Here is a 15,021-nt window from a genome sequence, read left to right as displayed (position 1 = left end):
CCCCGCCCCCCACCCCGACCCCTCCACCTCAGCATTATGCGCCGTCGTGGAAATCGCTCCTTCTGATGGAAAGTCTCCGAGTGGGCCCCCTCTCTCCCCTGCCAACCCAAAGGGAGACCCCTCTGGCTGCGGCCTAGTGAGCTTTATCTCAGCCTCTCACCCTCACCTGCTGCTCCCCACTGGACTTCTGGGCCTTGCTCCTTGTAAAAGCTTAATAGGATTCTAGTTCTAGAGTTGGAAGGAACCCCTGAGGCCTTCCAGCCCAACCCTCTAATTTTACAGATTAGAAAAATAGGTCAGTCACAGGATCATAGATTTAGAATTGGAAGGAGTTTATAGAGCCCAGCAACCTTCTCTCATTCCATCCCCAGCCTTCTTTTACACCATCCTCTCACCATTGTTTGATGGTGGGAAAACTTAAGTTCAGGAAGGTTGTGACTTGCTCCAGGTCTCTCAGGTAGTTAAGGTCCTTTGGTCCTTTCATTCTACCATGTTTTATGAATTGAATTGAAAATTAGGCTGCATATTTACAATGACCCAGTTATTAGGGCAATTAACAATAGTTCCCATGGAACTATGCCAGCTAGTGAGGACATATGGGCTATAAATTGCTTGGGAGGGGATGGTTGATGTCTGCTACTTGGTTGAAGCAAGTATGAGTTTTAGCAAAATGTATCAGTTTCTCATTAAAATAAATAAAACAAAAAAAAATTTCAGTCAGTGTAGTGTTATAGTTTCAGATGTGAGTAGGGGCAGGGTGTCTAATCTTAACTGGGATTGCCTTTTAAGAACTAAGAAAACCAGGCTATAAGACTGGTGGATAAGTAGTAATTAGCTTTGGGATAAAATACCAGTTATGTAAGTTAAAAGCAGGCAACTTTCCTCTCAACTCTGCTACTGAACATCTGTATAGTCTCTGGGCCCTGGTTTACCCATTAGGAAAAAGAGAGAATAGGATTCAAATTGGAAGATACCTAGAGATCATCTAATTCATTTTTCTCATTTTATGTAAAAGAAAGCAGAGGTCCTGACTTTAAATTCCTGTTTCAATGCTAATAGTCTATGATTCTAGATATTTTGTCTCTCCTATTTGTAAATGGTTGTCTGTGTCCACAGCATTGTTGTCCAATTTAAAAGCTAAAATTTTAAGTGTTATTGTCAGTGTGTGTTTTTCAAAACTTAATGCTATTTTATTTGAATAAATAAATCATATTTGGTGATAATGAAAATCAGCTAATCCAGTAGTGTTGCATTTTTTTTTATGATGTGCAGCAATCAATCAGATTAACTTTCAGGGTAAATGGTATCAGATGGCTTACACTGACAGAACTTGGACTGGTTGGGATTATAGTTCTAGTTTAACTGCTACATAGCTATGTGATCTTGGGCATGACAATTTTTCTGAAACACAGTTTTATCATCTAAAGTAACAGGTCTGAACTAGATGATCTTTAAGATCTCTTTCCACTTTAAATTTAGGATCTCATCATCTCTACAGTGTTATCTTGTTCTAGAATTAACATTCTAGAGCCATATGTGGATGTTGTTCAAGGAGATTGATGTTAAGTATTTTAAAAGTAACAGCAAATATTTCAAAATAAATTCTGAAATATATACTTGTGTTAAAGTCTTGCTTAAACTGAAATCCATACTTAATGTTCTTTTTTCTTTCTTTAAATCCTTACTTTCCATCTTAGAATCAATACTACGTATTGGTTCCAAAGCAGAAGAGTGGTAAGGGCTAGCTAGTCAGTGGGGGTTAAGTGATTTGCCCAGGGTCACATAGCTAGTGTCTGAAGTCAGATTTGAATCCTGGACCTCCTGACTCTAGGTCTGATTCTCAATCCACTGACTCATCTGGCTGTTCCCTTGATAATCTTTTGATATGTGTCCCTTTTGAGGAAATGAATTCTAAGTATTTTATCAAATAATATGAAATGAAACATTTGTTGTGGGTACCCAGGAAGAATGCTTTATAAATCTTTTTAGGTGTGTATGTACATGTGCATATTTGTGTGTGTGTCTCCTGGATGGAATTATTGGTTGCTTCATGGCAGCGTGATATAGGAGAAAGAGAAGGGAACAAGCATTCACTAAATGCTAGCTATGTTCCAGGCATTGTGCAAAATATTTCATGTGATCTACTGAAGAAACCTGTGAGGTGCCATTATTATCCTCATTTTACAGCTGGGGAAATAGGCAGAGGATAAGTGACTTGCCCAGGGTCATACAATTGGTAAATTTCTGAGGCTGGATGTGGACACAGGTCATCTTGACAGTAGGCCTAACTTTCAATCTAGTGTGCCATCCAGCCACCTCAAAAAAGGAAAAGGAAAAAAGGGTGGAATTTGATATTAGAGTACCTGGGTTGGAATCCCATTTCTGCTACCTAATACTTGTATAGCCTTGGATAAATCACTTAACCTGTCTGGATCTCAGTTTCCTCATTTAAAAAATTGGGGATTAATGAAAATAGATAGTTTCTAGTTTTCTTCAAGATATAAAGCTATTACTCTGTGATAAAACACACTCCAGTAGAAATAGAAGGGAGCTGAGATCTTCTAGTCCATATTTTATAGATGAAGAAACTGAGGCCAGGAGTGATAAATTGATATTAAAAATATAGATAATTAGTGGCAGAACCCAGTCTCTTATCTTTCAGTTCAGTATGCTTTCTGTTATAAGAGTTTGCTCAGGGTGGTACTGTCTTATAATTTTTTTCCCATCCTGCCCTTGTAGACAGAGGAAACTCAGTGTTGATTGCCATGAAAAGTACCAAATGGGCTTGTTAGTCTTATCCCTTCTTCCATTTTTCTGTCTTGAAAGTTTAATTGCATATCTCATTTGGTTCCTCCTTAGAATTCCTTTTGGCATTTTGGAGCTTTGAGAAAATCATTGTCACTACTGTAATGTCTATATGTGAAGATATGCTGCTCTGTAATTATCGCAAGTGTCGCATCAGGCTCTCTGGCTATGCATGGGTAACTGCCTGCTCACACATCTTCTGTGACCAGCATGGCAGTGGTGAGTTCAGTCGATCTCCAGCTGTCTGCCCAGCCTGCAATAGTACCCTTTCTGGTAAGCTAGACATTGTTCGAACAGAGCTCAGTCCCACAGAGGAGTACAAAGCCATGGTATTGGCAGGATTGAGACCTGAAATTGTTTTGGACATCAGCTCTCGAGCACTGGCCTTTTGGACATATCAGGTAAATTGTTGCTGTTACCCTCCCTTTATAGAGATTATGACTTGAGCTATCTTTGAGGACTTTCTTGTTTGCTAATTAATGTATGTATATTTCTTCTTATTCATTTAAATCATGAACTTTTTGAGAACTCTACTTTTTTATTTTGAAATGCTATATACTTTTGAGCATGTTATTATGTTCTATATATGTATTTAGTTGAAAACTATCCAGACTTTTTTTATGATGATGTTTGCACATTTCATAACAATATGAAATAATATCACCATCATATACTGGTATAATGTAATAAAAAAGGAATATGCATTATTTTAGTAGGGGATCTGTAATGATAAATATGAGATATAAAAGAATATGGGATTATTCTCTGATTTTACAAAATAGTGTGATGGAGCAACAAAGATTTTTTAATGGCCAAAGAGAATCAGTAAAGAGAAATGGCATGATTATTTTGCAATTATAATAAAGCAGTAGATCTGTGAATCCACATTTTTGATTTTTGAAATGTAAACAAATTCAATTAGCCTTATTTTAAGAACTGTAATCAAAAATCATGATAGATCCTGTGAGTTAGGTAAACACTCTAGCTCCATTTTTATAAAAGGGATGCTAAGGCACAGAAAAAGACAACATGACCATGAGATAATACTTCTTGTGTCAAGCCGACTTTATATGCAAAATTTTTCCAGATGTATCTTAAAATAGATCATTATAGAGCAAAATCTCAATTGTAAAAGTGGTATATCTGATTTTGCATATGTAGCATTGGGGACTAAAAGGAAATAGCAAATGATATAATATGTGGTAGGCAACGTTAAATAAATGAACAGTGAAAAGAACAGAGCTAAAAAGCAGAGAATCTTTCAGTCTTGTGCTGAAATGTTTAAAAAGTATCCAAGTACAAACCTGGTTTCTATGAATGTCACAGAAAAGGAATTCTTAATTTCTGTCATGATGATAAGAGGGAGTGGTCTCTAAGACAGCTCATAAGGCAAGCAAACCCATCAGTGGGAGTAGAATGATTTTGGAAGAACAAAAAAAAAATGCTGAGGCAGAAGAACAAATATCAGAACAAAATCAAGGAATATAAAGATGGAAGAAGGCTTAAGATTTCTTTAAAAACAACAACAAAAAACAAATGGAGGGGAAAACTTGGTGATACAATCTTGAATCATTTGTTTCCCAGTAAAGAAAAAAATTTGGTTGAATACCATAATGAATATATTTATAATTTCATTAGTTAAAGGTAAGTTCCAGGTGAGGACTCCACCCCCCCCTTTTTTAAACTTTTACCTACTGTTTTAGAATACATACTTAGTATTGGTTTTAAGGCAGACAAGCCTTAAGGGCTAAGCAATTGAAGTTAAGTGACACAGCTAGGAAGGGTATGAGGCTATATTTGAATCCAGGACCATTTGTGTGCAGGCCTGGTTCTCTACTGAACCACCTAGCTATCTTTGGGAACTACTTTTTTTTTTTTTTTTAACTTTTTTTTTTAAACCCTTAACTTCTGTGTATTGGCTCCTAAGTGAAGAGTAGTAAGGGTGGGCAATGGGGGTCCCAGGGTCACACAGCTGGGAAGTGTCTGAGGGCAGATTTGAACCTAGGACCTCCCATCTCTAGGCCTGGCTCTCAATCCACTGAGCTACCCAACTGCCCCTGGAAACTCCTTTTAGTTGCCTAGAATAATGAAAGATTAAGTCTCCAAGGTCACTGTATGTGTCTGTATTGGGGACTTAACCAGATCCTCCATGTTCAGAGGCATGCTTTCCATTGACTATAATACACTGCTTCTCACCTAACTATCAGCTTCCAATAAATTATTGCCACTTACTGAAAATAGTGGAAACAAGACCAAGTACAAATACATAGGATTCTTTGTTGGCTTCCTTTTGAAATTGGAGTTCATCTCACCCAGGTATATAGTTGTAAATTTGCAGAGCTTTATGTTTCAGAAGAGAGTCCTTTATGAACCCAGGAGGAAGCATTTACAGTCACACATATACATGCACTAGTGTGAATTACATAAATCCATTCAGCAAGGACCAGAAATTAAGGAGAAGAATAACATAAAATATTCTGAAAAGCAAGAGAATTTTATTTTCAATCCAAGGTTACTTATTCTGCAAAACTGAGTATATTGTATGAGGGGATCATATGATTCTTCAGTGAGATTAACACCCCCCCCCCAAACAACTTTTAAATATTTCATGATGAGAAATACAGAGCCAAGAATGTGCTTTGCTATGGTAGTTTTGGATTTATTTTTAGTTGCTTTTTTTCAGTGATGAAGTTCAGGTTTCTATTAATAGTTTGGTATCTTCTTCTTTGACAGATATCTTGAGAATCATCCTGAAAATTCTCTTGTTTCTAGTTCAGTTTCCTTTTGTATATACTTTGGTTAAGGTTTTTTTTTTTTTTCCCATCTTGATTTTCTTTAGGGCCATTTCTATTTCTTCATAAAGTATTTTGGAGATTGAAAAGTTAGAGTCCAACTGTCATTAATGGAGAAAATAATTTGTTGTGGATCCTAACATATCTTTTCCATTTATTTATGGTCATCCTTCTAATCCAGGCCTTTAGTGTTTTAAGAGAATATCTGACTTAATTGATTCTTATACTAAACTTACTATAAACTAATTTTCCCCATCATTGCTTCTCATTGTGTTTTGTAAAATGCCTTTGCTCATAATTTTTCCCTGTCCTCCTCCTTGAGGTTTTTTTTTTCTGCCAGATTTTACAATCAATTTTATACTCCAAACCAGTTTTTAGCCTTTATTGATATAGCTCTATGCTTGGCAAGGAAACCAACCCAAATTCCTCGTCTCTAAAATGGATGAGTTGATCTAATTGTCTTCTGGGGCCCCTTCTAGTGCTAGATCAGTGAATACATGAACTGCTTTTAAGGAATAATATTAGTCTCCTTGGATATCAATTTCTTTATATATTTCCCACGTTGAGCTTCAACAGCTTTAAAAAAGAATAATATGTTAGAATTGCCTCAATTGTATGACCTATTGTTTTGTTTTCATTCTATTTTGGCATTAATGTTGATGTTTTTTCAAACCAGTCAATGGTCTATTTATACATAGGTAGCTCATTTGGAAATTACTCCTACATCTGTTAGATAGTTATTTCCTATTAGAATATAGTCACTTTCACTGTTTATGGTGATTTTATTAGGTGTTTTACCATGTACGAAAAAATTGATAATTTTTTTCTTGGAGAAAATATTCATCAATGTATAGGCACAAGTCACAAGGTGTCATCTCTAAACCTGTGAGCTTTTGTATTTCTTATTTTGAAACATGTTTTCTCATATAATTTCCTTCATCTTCTCCATGCTCCACCTTTGTGTTAAGGTTACTATGTTAAGGAATATGTTCATTTATTTTGGAAAGTGTTATTAAATCCTTCTTAGAATCAATCTCCCTTGTTTTCTGGAATAGATTTTGGTGCATAAGATGCTATTATATAATACTTCATGATGATCTTTCTGTTAGTACTTATCATGAATAGTGCAAGATAAAATGATCAAGTGTCCTATGGAATGGTGTTTTTTCTTGCATTTGGATACATAAGACAAACTCTGTCAGCTCCTTCATTTGCTTCTCCAAGGAAAACTCATTGTGCTATCTTTCCATTTACTTACTTTTTTCTTCTGATTTAATTTATAGTGAGAATGTCATTGTTGATATGATTCACTTCTTTTAGTTCTAAGCCTATTGATTTCTGGACAAAGATCTCATATTTAGATGTTAACAGTGAAGTTATTTGTATTTTAGACATTCTAAAAACTCTGTGATTCATAGCAACATTGGCTCTCTTTTCTGCCACTATCACTGTAGAAGAAAGGTAAGGGTCCACATAGGACCATGGACTATTTTGTATTTTTTCCTATTTCATGTGTTTCCAGGACAAAAGTATCATTAAATGGATAGCCTTCTGGTTAGTAATGAGTATCTCCATACTTAACTACTTTGGTTCACAAAAAGGAGTTATATTCTCAAAATCAGTCTTTTGTCTTTTGCCCCTTAAAATAATAAATTCAAAATGAATAAATGAACTAAATATAAAATGTCACTGTTAAAAGTGAAAGAACAGTGAAAAGTTATACCTCTCACAACTGTGGCTTGGGAATGAATTTCTAGCCTACCAAAACATAGAAAATGACACCAAAAACTAAATGAACTATTTTTCCATGTAAAATAAAAAGCTTTTAGAGAAATAAATGAATTCACTAGTGACAAGAACAAAAGATAAGAATTAGGAAAAGACTTTTACACATATAACTCTGATAAATCTGACTTGTACAATCTATAGAGAATAGACACATATAAGATTAAATATCATTCCCCAATTGATAAGTGATTAATGATTATGAACAAAGGAAGAAAACAAACTATAAATAATCCTATTAAAAATGCTCAAAATTGTGACTGAGAGAAATGCAAATTGGAACATTCCTGAAATATTATATCACATACTAGATTGTCAAAAATAGCAAAATTCAGTGTTACTTGTGCTGTGGAAATTGCACAATTCATTGCTGGTAGAACTGTGAATTGGCTCAACTATTTCCAAAAAGATTATGAAATTATGCAAGAAATCTGGCCCCAGACACTTTTTAGCTGTGTGATCCTGGGCAAATCACTTAACTCTCATGGCTAGTCCTTGCTGTTCTTCTACCTTGGAGCCAATACTTGCCCTTGCTTATAAGATAGAAGCATGTATATTTCCCACAGCCATGGCATGGGACTGAAGCCTACCAAAATGTAGAAAATGGTATAAAAAACTAAATGGATTTTTAAAAAGTTAATTAATTAATTAAGAATACTTTGTCATGTTTACATGATTCATGTTATTTCCCTCCCCTCTTCCCTTCTTCCTCCCTGAGCTGACAAACAATTCCACTGGGTTATACATGTATCATTGTTCAAAACCCATTTCCTAAATGGACTATTTTTAGAAGGTAAGGGTTTTTTAAAAAAGTTATGCAGAGTGAAAAAAGCAGAACCAAAAGAATAATACACACAATTCCTACAATACAACTTTAAATGGCAACATAATTCAGATGGAAAACACTGAAGAATATTGGTACCAACTCATTGATATATCAGTTACTATGCTCTTTTTAGGTTGTTTTACTTAACTTTCTTTAGGGATTGCACAACTGAGGAAATTTAACTGGAAGCAAATTACAGTCTGCTATGGGTTTGTATGGTATATTGAAACATAAGTTATGAATGAAAAAATTTTCAGAGAAAAACAGGAGTATTTGCTTTTTCAAAAAGCAACAACTAGGAAAATATAACATTGGCCAAGGTTAGACTTATGAAATAATAACCATGCTTGACTTAGTTCTAGTGGTTAAAGTTATTAACTTAATAGCTTTCTTTTCTTTGGGATTTATTTCTCTTTGTCACTTGAACAAACTTTTACAACATAATGATGGTAAAATTTTCACTTTTTACTTTAATAACTTTTCCCTTTCTCTTTTTGAATAGGTGCATCAAGAGCGCCTTTATCAAGAATATAATTTTAGCAAGGCTGAGGGCCATCTGAAACAGATGGAGAAGGTATATACACAACAAATCCAGAGTAAGGATGTGGAGCTGACTTCTATGAAAGGGGAAGTTACCTCCATGAAGAAAGTGTTGGAGGAATACAAGAAAAAGTTCAGCGACATCTCTGAAAAACTCATGGAGCGCAATCGCCAATATCAGAAACTTCAGGGTCTGTATGATAGCCTCAGGTTACGAAACATTGCTTTTGCCAACCATGAAGGAGTCCTGGAACCAACCATGATTTCCCAGCCAGCTGCTTTTGGCTTCCCAACAGGTAAGAATGTTTGTGTGTGATAATGAGCAATGCCTATTCTTTAAACCAAGAGTTATATAATGAAGGTAAAGAAAGTCATTTTAGTTTCTTCATGACAAAACAGCCAATGTAATTTCTTTCCCTCTTTTTAGGAATTTCACTGATAAAACTGGAAGTACTCAAGTCTCTTCCTGTGTTCTACCCATGACAATGTACTGGTCTTGAAGTGTTTGATAGACCTTTATTACATATAGGCTAGCTTAATTGAAGAGTTAATATCTGTAGCTGATTAGACTTCTTTTAAGCAAAAGGGTACTGTCTGGTTCACAAGTGTTAAGAAACCATTGACTGTATATTTCAAAGTTTCTTCCAAGATATTTCCATTATAAATTATCACAAGCCCCCTGAAGAAAATTCTCTAGCCTCTTCCTCATGTGAAATTGCAACAGTGGCTGGCACTCTGTGTATGCTTTTAAGGACAGAGCTCAGTGACTAGGCCCTTGTACATGTACAATTAACCTAATAGTACTTCAGTTATTCTTCAGTGGTGCAGATCTCAATAAACCCATACCTTTTAATACTTGTTTTTAAGTCCTACTCATGGGGTCTACCTAATGTTATTAAGACTTTCCCTCTAGGTGTCCTGATGTTACTTGGGAACTACTCTAGTATGTGGCATATGGGTTGCCTTTTCACCTTTTTGGGGAAGCAATTACATCTGTGATATTTTTTCCTAATTGTTCATTTCTTTCCCTCTTTCAGGTATCTTGAGAATTCTTTCCATAATTGTATCAAAATTGTATCACCTCCAGCACAGGTCACCTCTTAGCATATATGGGGTTTGGCTTATCTGATCTCCACTTTATCATTTTTGTTTTCTTTAATGCCATTTTTACTCTCTTATAAAAGACATTGGCATTTGTGTTAAGAGTAAAGACAGTTCTTGCTTTATGTAAGTGGACCATTCTGCAGACCTCTACATAAAGTGATTTTTATGAAATGTGAATTAGGCAAATTTAGGGTTAGGGTTGGAGTCAGAGGGTTAGGGTTAGGGTTGGAATAGGTTAGGGTTTAGGGTTATAGTTTGCCCCTACCCATCCACTTCACTTAGCTTATATAACAAAATCGTACACAAAATAATACCTTTATGAAAACCACAGTGTACTAAAATTGTTGTTGTTCAGTGGTTTCAGTCATATCCAACTCTTTATGACCCCATTTAATATTTAATATTTTTTTTGGCAAAGATACTGTAGTGGTTTGCCATTTCCCTCTCCAACTTATTTAGACAAACAGGGTTAAGTGACTTGCCCAGAGTCACACAACTGTTAAACTCTGTACAATGATAATAAAATTATGAAATGAAATGTAAAATTGACAATAAAATATACACATTTCTGTACAGTAGTTAACATAGTTGTCCAGTATGTTGTCTCTTCTCTATTATTACATCTAGCCTTTATCACTGGTGGTTGGCTAAAATTTCTTTCATAATTCTTTATATAAAGTCAAATTTGCATAATGCAAATTTATGTAAAGTGAGAACTGTATAAATATGGTGCTAGAGTAACTCAGAGAAAAGAGTTTGTGGTAGAAATCTTGATAGACCTTTTACATTTTTCACCTCTTTGTTGTTTCTCCTGCTTTCATTATTAGATACTCTTAGGATATGGTTTAATTAGTTCTCATACTATACTTTTATAAACTTATTTTTTTCTACCATTCCTTCTTACTAATTTATGACACAATAGTGCCTGTGATCTTTTACCCTCTTTCTTTCTAAGGGCTTATAAATGATTTTATAGTTTAAACAAGTGTTGCCTTTTGATGTTCTCTTTAACAAGGAGATCAAGTTTTTGTTAGCTGAATTCGTTTCTAGATTCATTTAGCCTCCTTAGAGGCAATTTCTTTACATTGGTTAAATTTCCATAAGATATGATGGTAGTCAGTTTGGTCTAATATTTCCCATTTTTCAGTGTCAGTAGGTTTTAAAAGCTGTGTAGAGTGAGATGATTTTAGTTGTATTCCATATTTCTTCCCATTTTTATTCTTATATTCATTTTGATTTTTGTTCTAATGGTCTAACTGTAGCTATGCAGCTAATCTAGAAATGATTATCAATTAGCAATAAGTTTCCCCCTCTTTTTTTTGATATAGTAAATGTCATTGTTTTTTTGGTAATGTTATTAGGTACTTACCATGTGTATTACCTTCCAACTCTCTTGAATAAAATATGTCTAGGGATGAAATTTCTGTATAGTCTGTCAAGTGCTAGTCTCTTTTGTTTCTGAAACTTGTACTATATTCGTCATTGTATTTTTATCCATCTTACCCATGCTAATCTCTGCAATAAAGCCACTAAATACATTAAAAATTTTTTTCCACCTTCTGTCTTAGAATTAGTACTATGTATTAGTTCCAAGGCAGAAGAATACTAAGGGTTAGGCAGTGGGGGTTAAGTGACTTGCTCAGGGTTATACAGGCTGTGTTTGAGGCCATATTTGAACCCAGGACCTCCCATTTCTAGGCCTCACTTTCAATCCACTGAGTCATCTAGCTCCCTGAAGTCACTGAATATTAACATGATTTAATTTGGAAGTCTTATGAGGTTCTTTGTAGAATTTCTCCACCTCTTTGCTCTCTACAATAGTTGTTAGTATATGTTATAATTATCTTCATGGTAGTCTCTTTTGCTTATAAGCTTGTCATTAGCACTGCAAGAGAAAATGTATACATGCTAATATGTGATAAAAATCAATTCTACTTCTTTTTTATTTTCCCATGTGCTATCCTTCCATTTAACTTCAATATTCTTTTTTTTTGTTTCACTTATAATGAGACTGTCAATATTGCTATGACAATAGAATATATTCTTATTGGTCACTGGACAAATATTTCACATTTAGAGTGACAAAAGTAAATATTTAACTTATAAGCTAAAACTATCGCAAACCTTTTCATCCTTTGACAAACCTCCCATGACAACTCTTCCTCTCAGTTGAGCACCTCAGTTTTCAGGATATTGATCTCTATTGGTTCTTTTACCTGACTGACTACTCTTTTTCAGTTTCTTTTCCTGGATCTTTCTCCAGGACACATCCAGTCCTCAAGAGTCTTCTTCTCTGTCTATACTATCTTGTTTGTGATTTCATCTACTATGAGTTCAAATGTCCTCTCTATTCAGATGATTTTCAGATCTGTTTACCCAGCCCTTCTTTCCTGACCTCCTCCAATCTTGCATTACCACCTGCCTATTGGACATCTCAATTTGTATGTCTCATAAATATATAAAACTCAACATGTCTATAACAGAACTAATTGTTTTTCTCTTCAATTACTTTTTTTCTTCTGAACTTCCCTATTACTGTTGAGGATACCCACTTCCTGCCTCTCACTCAGGTTCAAAACCTTACTGTCATTTCTGATATTATCCATATAATCATTCTGTTGTAGGTCTTAAGTCTCTACCTTTATAACATTTTTCATATACATCACCTTCTTTCCATTCACACAGCAGCCATCTTGGTGTATGGCTCTTATCACCTTAGGCCTAGAATATTGCAATAGCCTTCTGTTTGGTTTTCCTATCTCAAAGTCTCTTCCTACTCCAGGTTGTCCTTTACTCAGCTGCCAAAGTGGTCTTCCTGAAATGTAGATCTGATCATGTTACACTTATCCTCAGTAAAGTTCAGTGGCTCTCTCTTACCTTCAGGATCAAATATAAAATTTTCTGTTTAACTTGTGAAACTTGCAACTGTTCTGTCTTGATTGTCTTCTTGTTAGTCCCTTCCACATATGTTATTGTCTCACTGTGCCAACCTACTTGCTGTTCCTTGAACAGGATACTCCCATATTTTGATGCTATGCTTTTTTACTGGCTGTCCCCCATTCCTCAAATGCTCATTCTCCTCATCTCCACTTCCTGCTTTTCCTGGCTTTTTTCAAGACAGTCCAAATCCTATTTTCTGCAAAAGACCTTTCCCAGACCCCTCCTACCACTGCTTGGGTCTTCTTTTTGAGATTACCTCCTATTTACCATACATACATGGCCATATTGTATGTGGCATGTTGCCTCTCTGAATAAAATTTATGTTCTCTTTAGGCAGGGACTATGTTTTTGTCTTTCTTTTTATCTCCTGTGCTTAGCAGAAGGCCTGGTAAATAGTAAATGCTTATAAAATGATTGTTTATAATTTTGTATGATTCTGAGGACCTTTTGTCCTAAGCAGCACTGGAAAAAGGATAATTTTGTGGGTTTTTTTAGTTTTTTGGTTGCTGTGGCTAAAAAGTTCATTACTAAGTGGCTATCTCTTTTGTGAAGTTAGTCTTCAGAAAATGATTTGTTTTCAGAAATGGCTATAAGTGAGGAATTTTAATAGGATTTCTGTGGGGGGAATATTTTCAATAAAGACAAAATTAACTGGAATCCAATTAACCAGAATACTTAATCCACCTCATTTTCTTCTTGAAAGGAGTGTATGGTAGAATATAACATTATATCAGATATTGAACACAAAATAAAAACTTGCATGGGATGTTTTATGATCTGTATATATTGGTTCTGTCTTCTCTGTTATCTACAGAGAACTGTACATTGAGGGATGCTGCTCAGAATATTATTAAGCACCTTAAGAACCTGAATCATCTAAGAAAAAATTTGATTTACATATACATTAAACATCCATTCTAATCAAGGCACCAGACTGAGGGGAAATAGTGAAAGTTATAAGGATTCCTTTTTAGCTCTGTAATTCTGTGATAATCATAAGCATATTCCAGTTCTACCCCAAACTCATGTTTTGACTTTTCCAGACCCACTTTTGATAGGGAGTGGGTAGAGATAAGGAAAGATAGCTATGACAGAACAACTAAACAGAAATATGTGTTAGCCCTTTGGTGGTGATTACAGACCTTTTTACCATTCTCAGGGTTATATTTTAATTTTCAGAGGACTGAGTTTCAGGTTTCAGTAAACAATGTTTACAAAATGCCTGTTAGCTATGTTATTCTTAGAGATCTGTGAAGAAGTAGGTAGCTAAAAAATTCTGTTCTGTTCTTTCTTTCTCTCCAGGGAATACTACCAAGTTTCCTGTGGATATGACACCAGTTCGAAACTGGGGCGGTGGGGATGGAGACTTCCAGTTCAGACCATTTTTTGTGGGTTCTCCTACAGCAGCTGAACCTAGTAATAGCTTTTTTAGTTTTGCTTCTCCCAGCCATGAAGCAGAGCCACAGCCAGGTGGTAGCAGAGCCTTTAAAGTAAAAAGAATGTAGCTCATTTTGGAAACAGGGCAAAGTGAGAAAGAGGGAAAGTTATAATTATGCCTGCCTACCATGTCTCATTTTAAAAATTTGAATTCACTAAGAATTTAGTTTGCTTTCTTGCTCATCTCTTGTGGTTTTCAGCAGTAAATGGACCCTGGTTATGGTGTAGCCATTCTTATGGCAAGTGTTGTTGCTTATTCATTCCTGAGGTTATTAGTTCCTTTGTGCTATTACTTCTACAGAGTTTGCTGCTTGCTTTGAAAAATTTAGTGAGGAAGGAAATTGGCTTTGGACTCTGTTTATTTTTTTTTTTTGCCTGTCTATATTATTTTGAATAATGAATACACTGTTTTATTAAACTCAGTTTGATTGTGAACTTTTGCTTATTTGTGATCAGTAGTATTCAGACAAATGTGAGGATATGTTGGCATTTAAAGAAATATTTAGCTTATTGTAACTATCTGACTTATATGGCCACATTGCTGTATCCATAAAGTATTTTAATATTAGAATATCTCTGTGTGTAGATATGTGAACAGTGTAACTTCTTTAAGTGTGTGTATATATATTTACCTGTGTATGTAGGTTGTGGTATTTGTGTATATGTATGCATTTTATTTTATAGTTGCATCTTTATTATATTTTTATATATGTATATTTAACTTGGGAAATACTATATGAATCTATGATCAGATGTTTTTGGTATATTTTTGTATTTATGTGTGCCTGTTGA

The 15,021-nt window shown here is 34.9% G+C and overlaps 1 protein-coding gene across 1 annotated transcript; it reads left to right on the top strand.

Annotated features, from left to right (window-relative positions):
• The first annotated feature begins 2,909 nt into the window (after window positions 1-2,909).
• CCNB1IP1 (cyclin B1 interacting protein 1) lies at window positions 2,910-14,297 on the top strand. Its single transcript, XM_044662340.1, has 3 exons — window positions 2,910-3,206; window positions 8,711-9,044; window positions 14,095-14,297. Exons 1-3 carry the CDS (start codon window positions 2,910-2,912, stop codon window positions 14,295-14,297), a joined length of 834 nt encoding a protein of 277 aa, XP_044518275.1.
• The last annotated feature ends 724 nt before the right edge of the window (window positions 14,298-15,021 follow it).

This window comes from Gracilinanus agilis, chromosome 2, assembly GCF_016433145.1.
Source record: "Gracilinanus agilis isolate LMUSP501 chromosome 2, AgileGrace, whole genome shotgun sequence".
NCBI classification, from domain to species: domain Eukaryota; kingdom Metazoa; phylum Chordata; class Mammalia; order Didelphimorphia; family Didelphidae; genus Gracilinanus; species Gracilinanus agilis.
The sequence above is the reverse complement of the archived record's forward strand: the minus strand, read 5'-3'. Positions and strand labels throughout refer to the sequence as shown.

What these genes read in the sequence shown, in the direction of transcription:
- CCNB1IP1 (XM_044662340.1), top strand. Translation starts at nt 2,910, where the DNA reads ATGTCTATATGTGAAGATATGCTGCTCTGTAATTATCGCAAGTGTCGC. An exon ending in TGGCCTTTTGGACATATCAG is followed by an intron (nt 3,207 to 8,710) that starts GTAAATTGTTGC and finishes CTTTTTGAATAG; the next exon opens with GTGCATCAAGAGCGCCTTTA. An exon ending in TGCTTTTGGCTTCCCAACAG is followed by an intron (nt 9,045 to 14,094) that starts GTAAGAATGTTT and finishes CTTTCTCTCCAG; the next exon opens with GGAATACTACCAAGTTTCCT.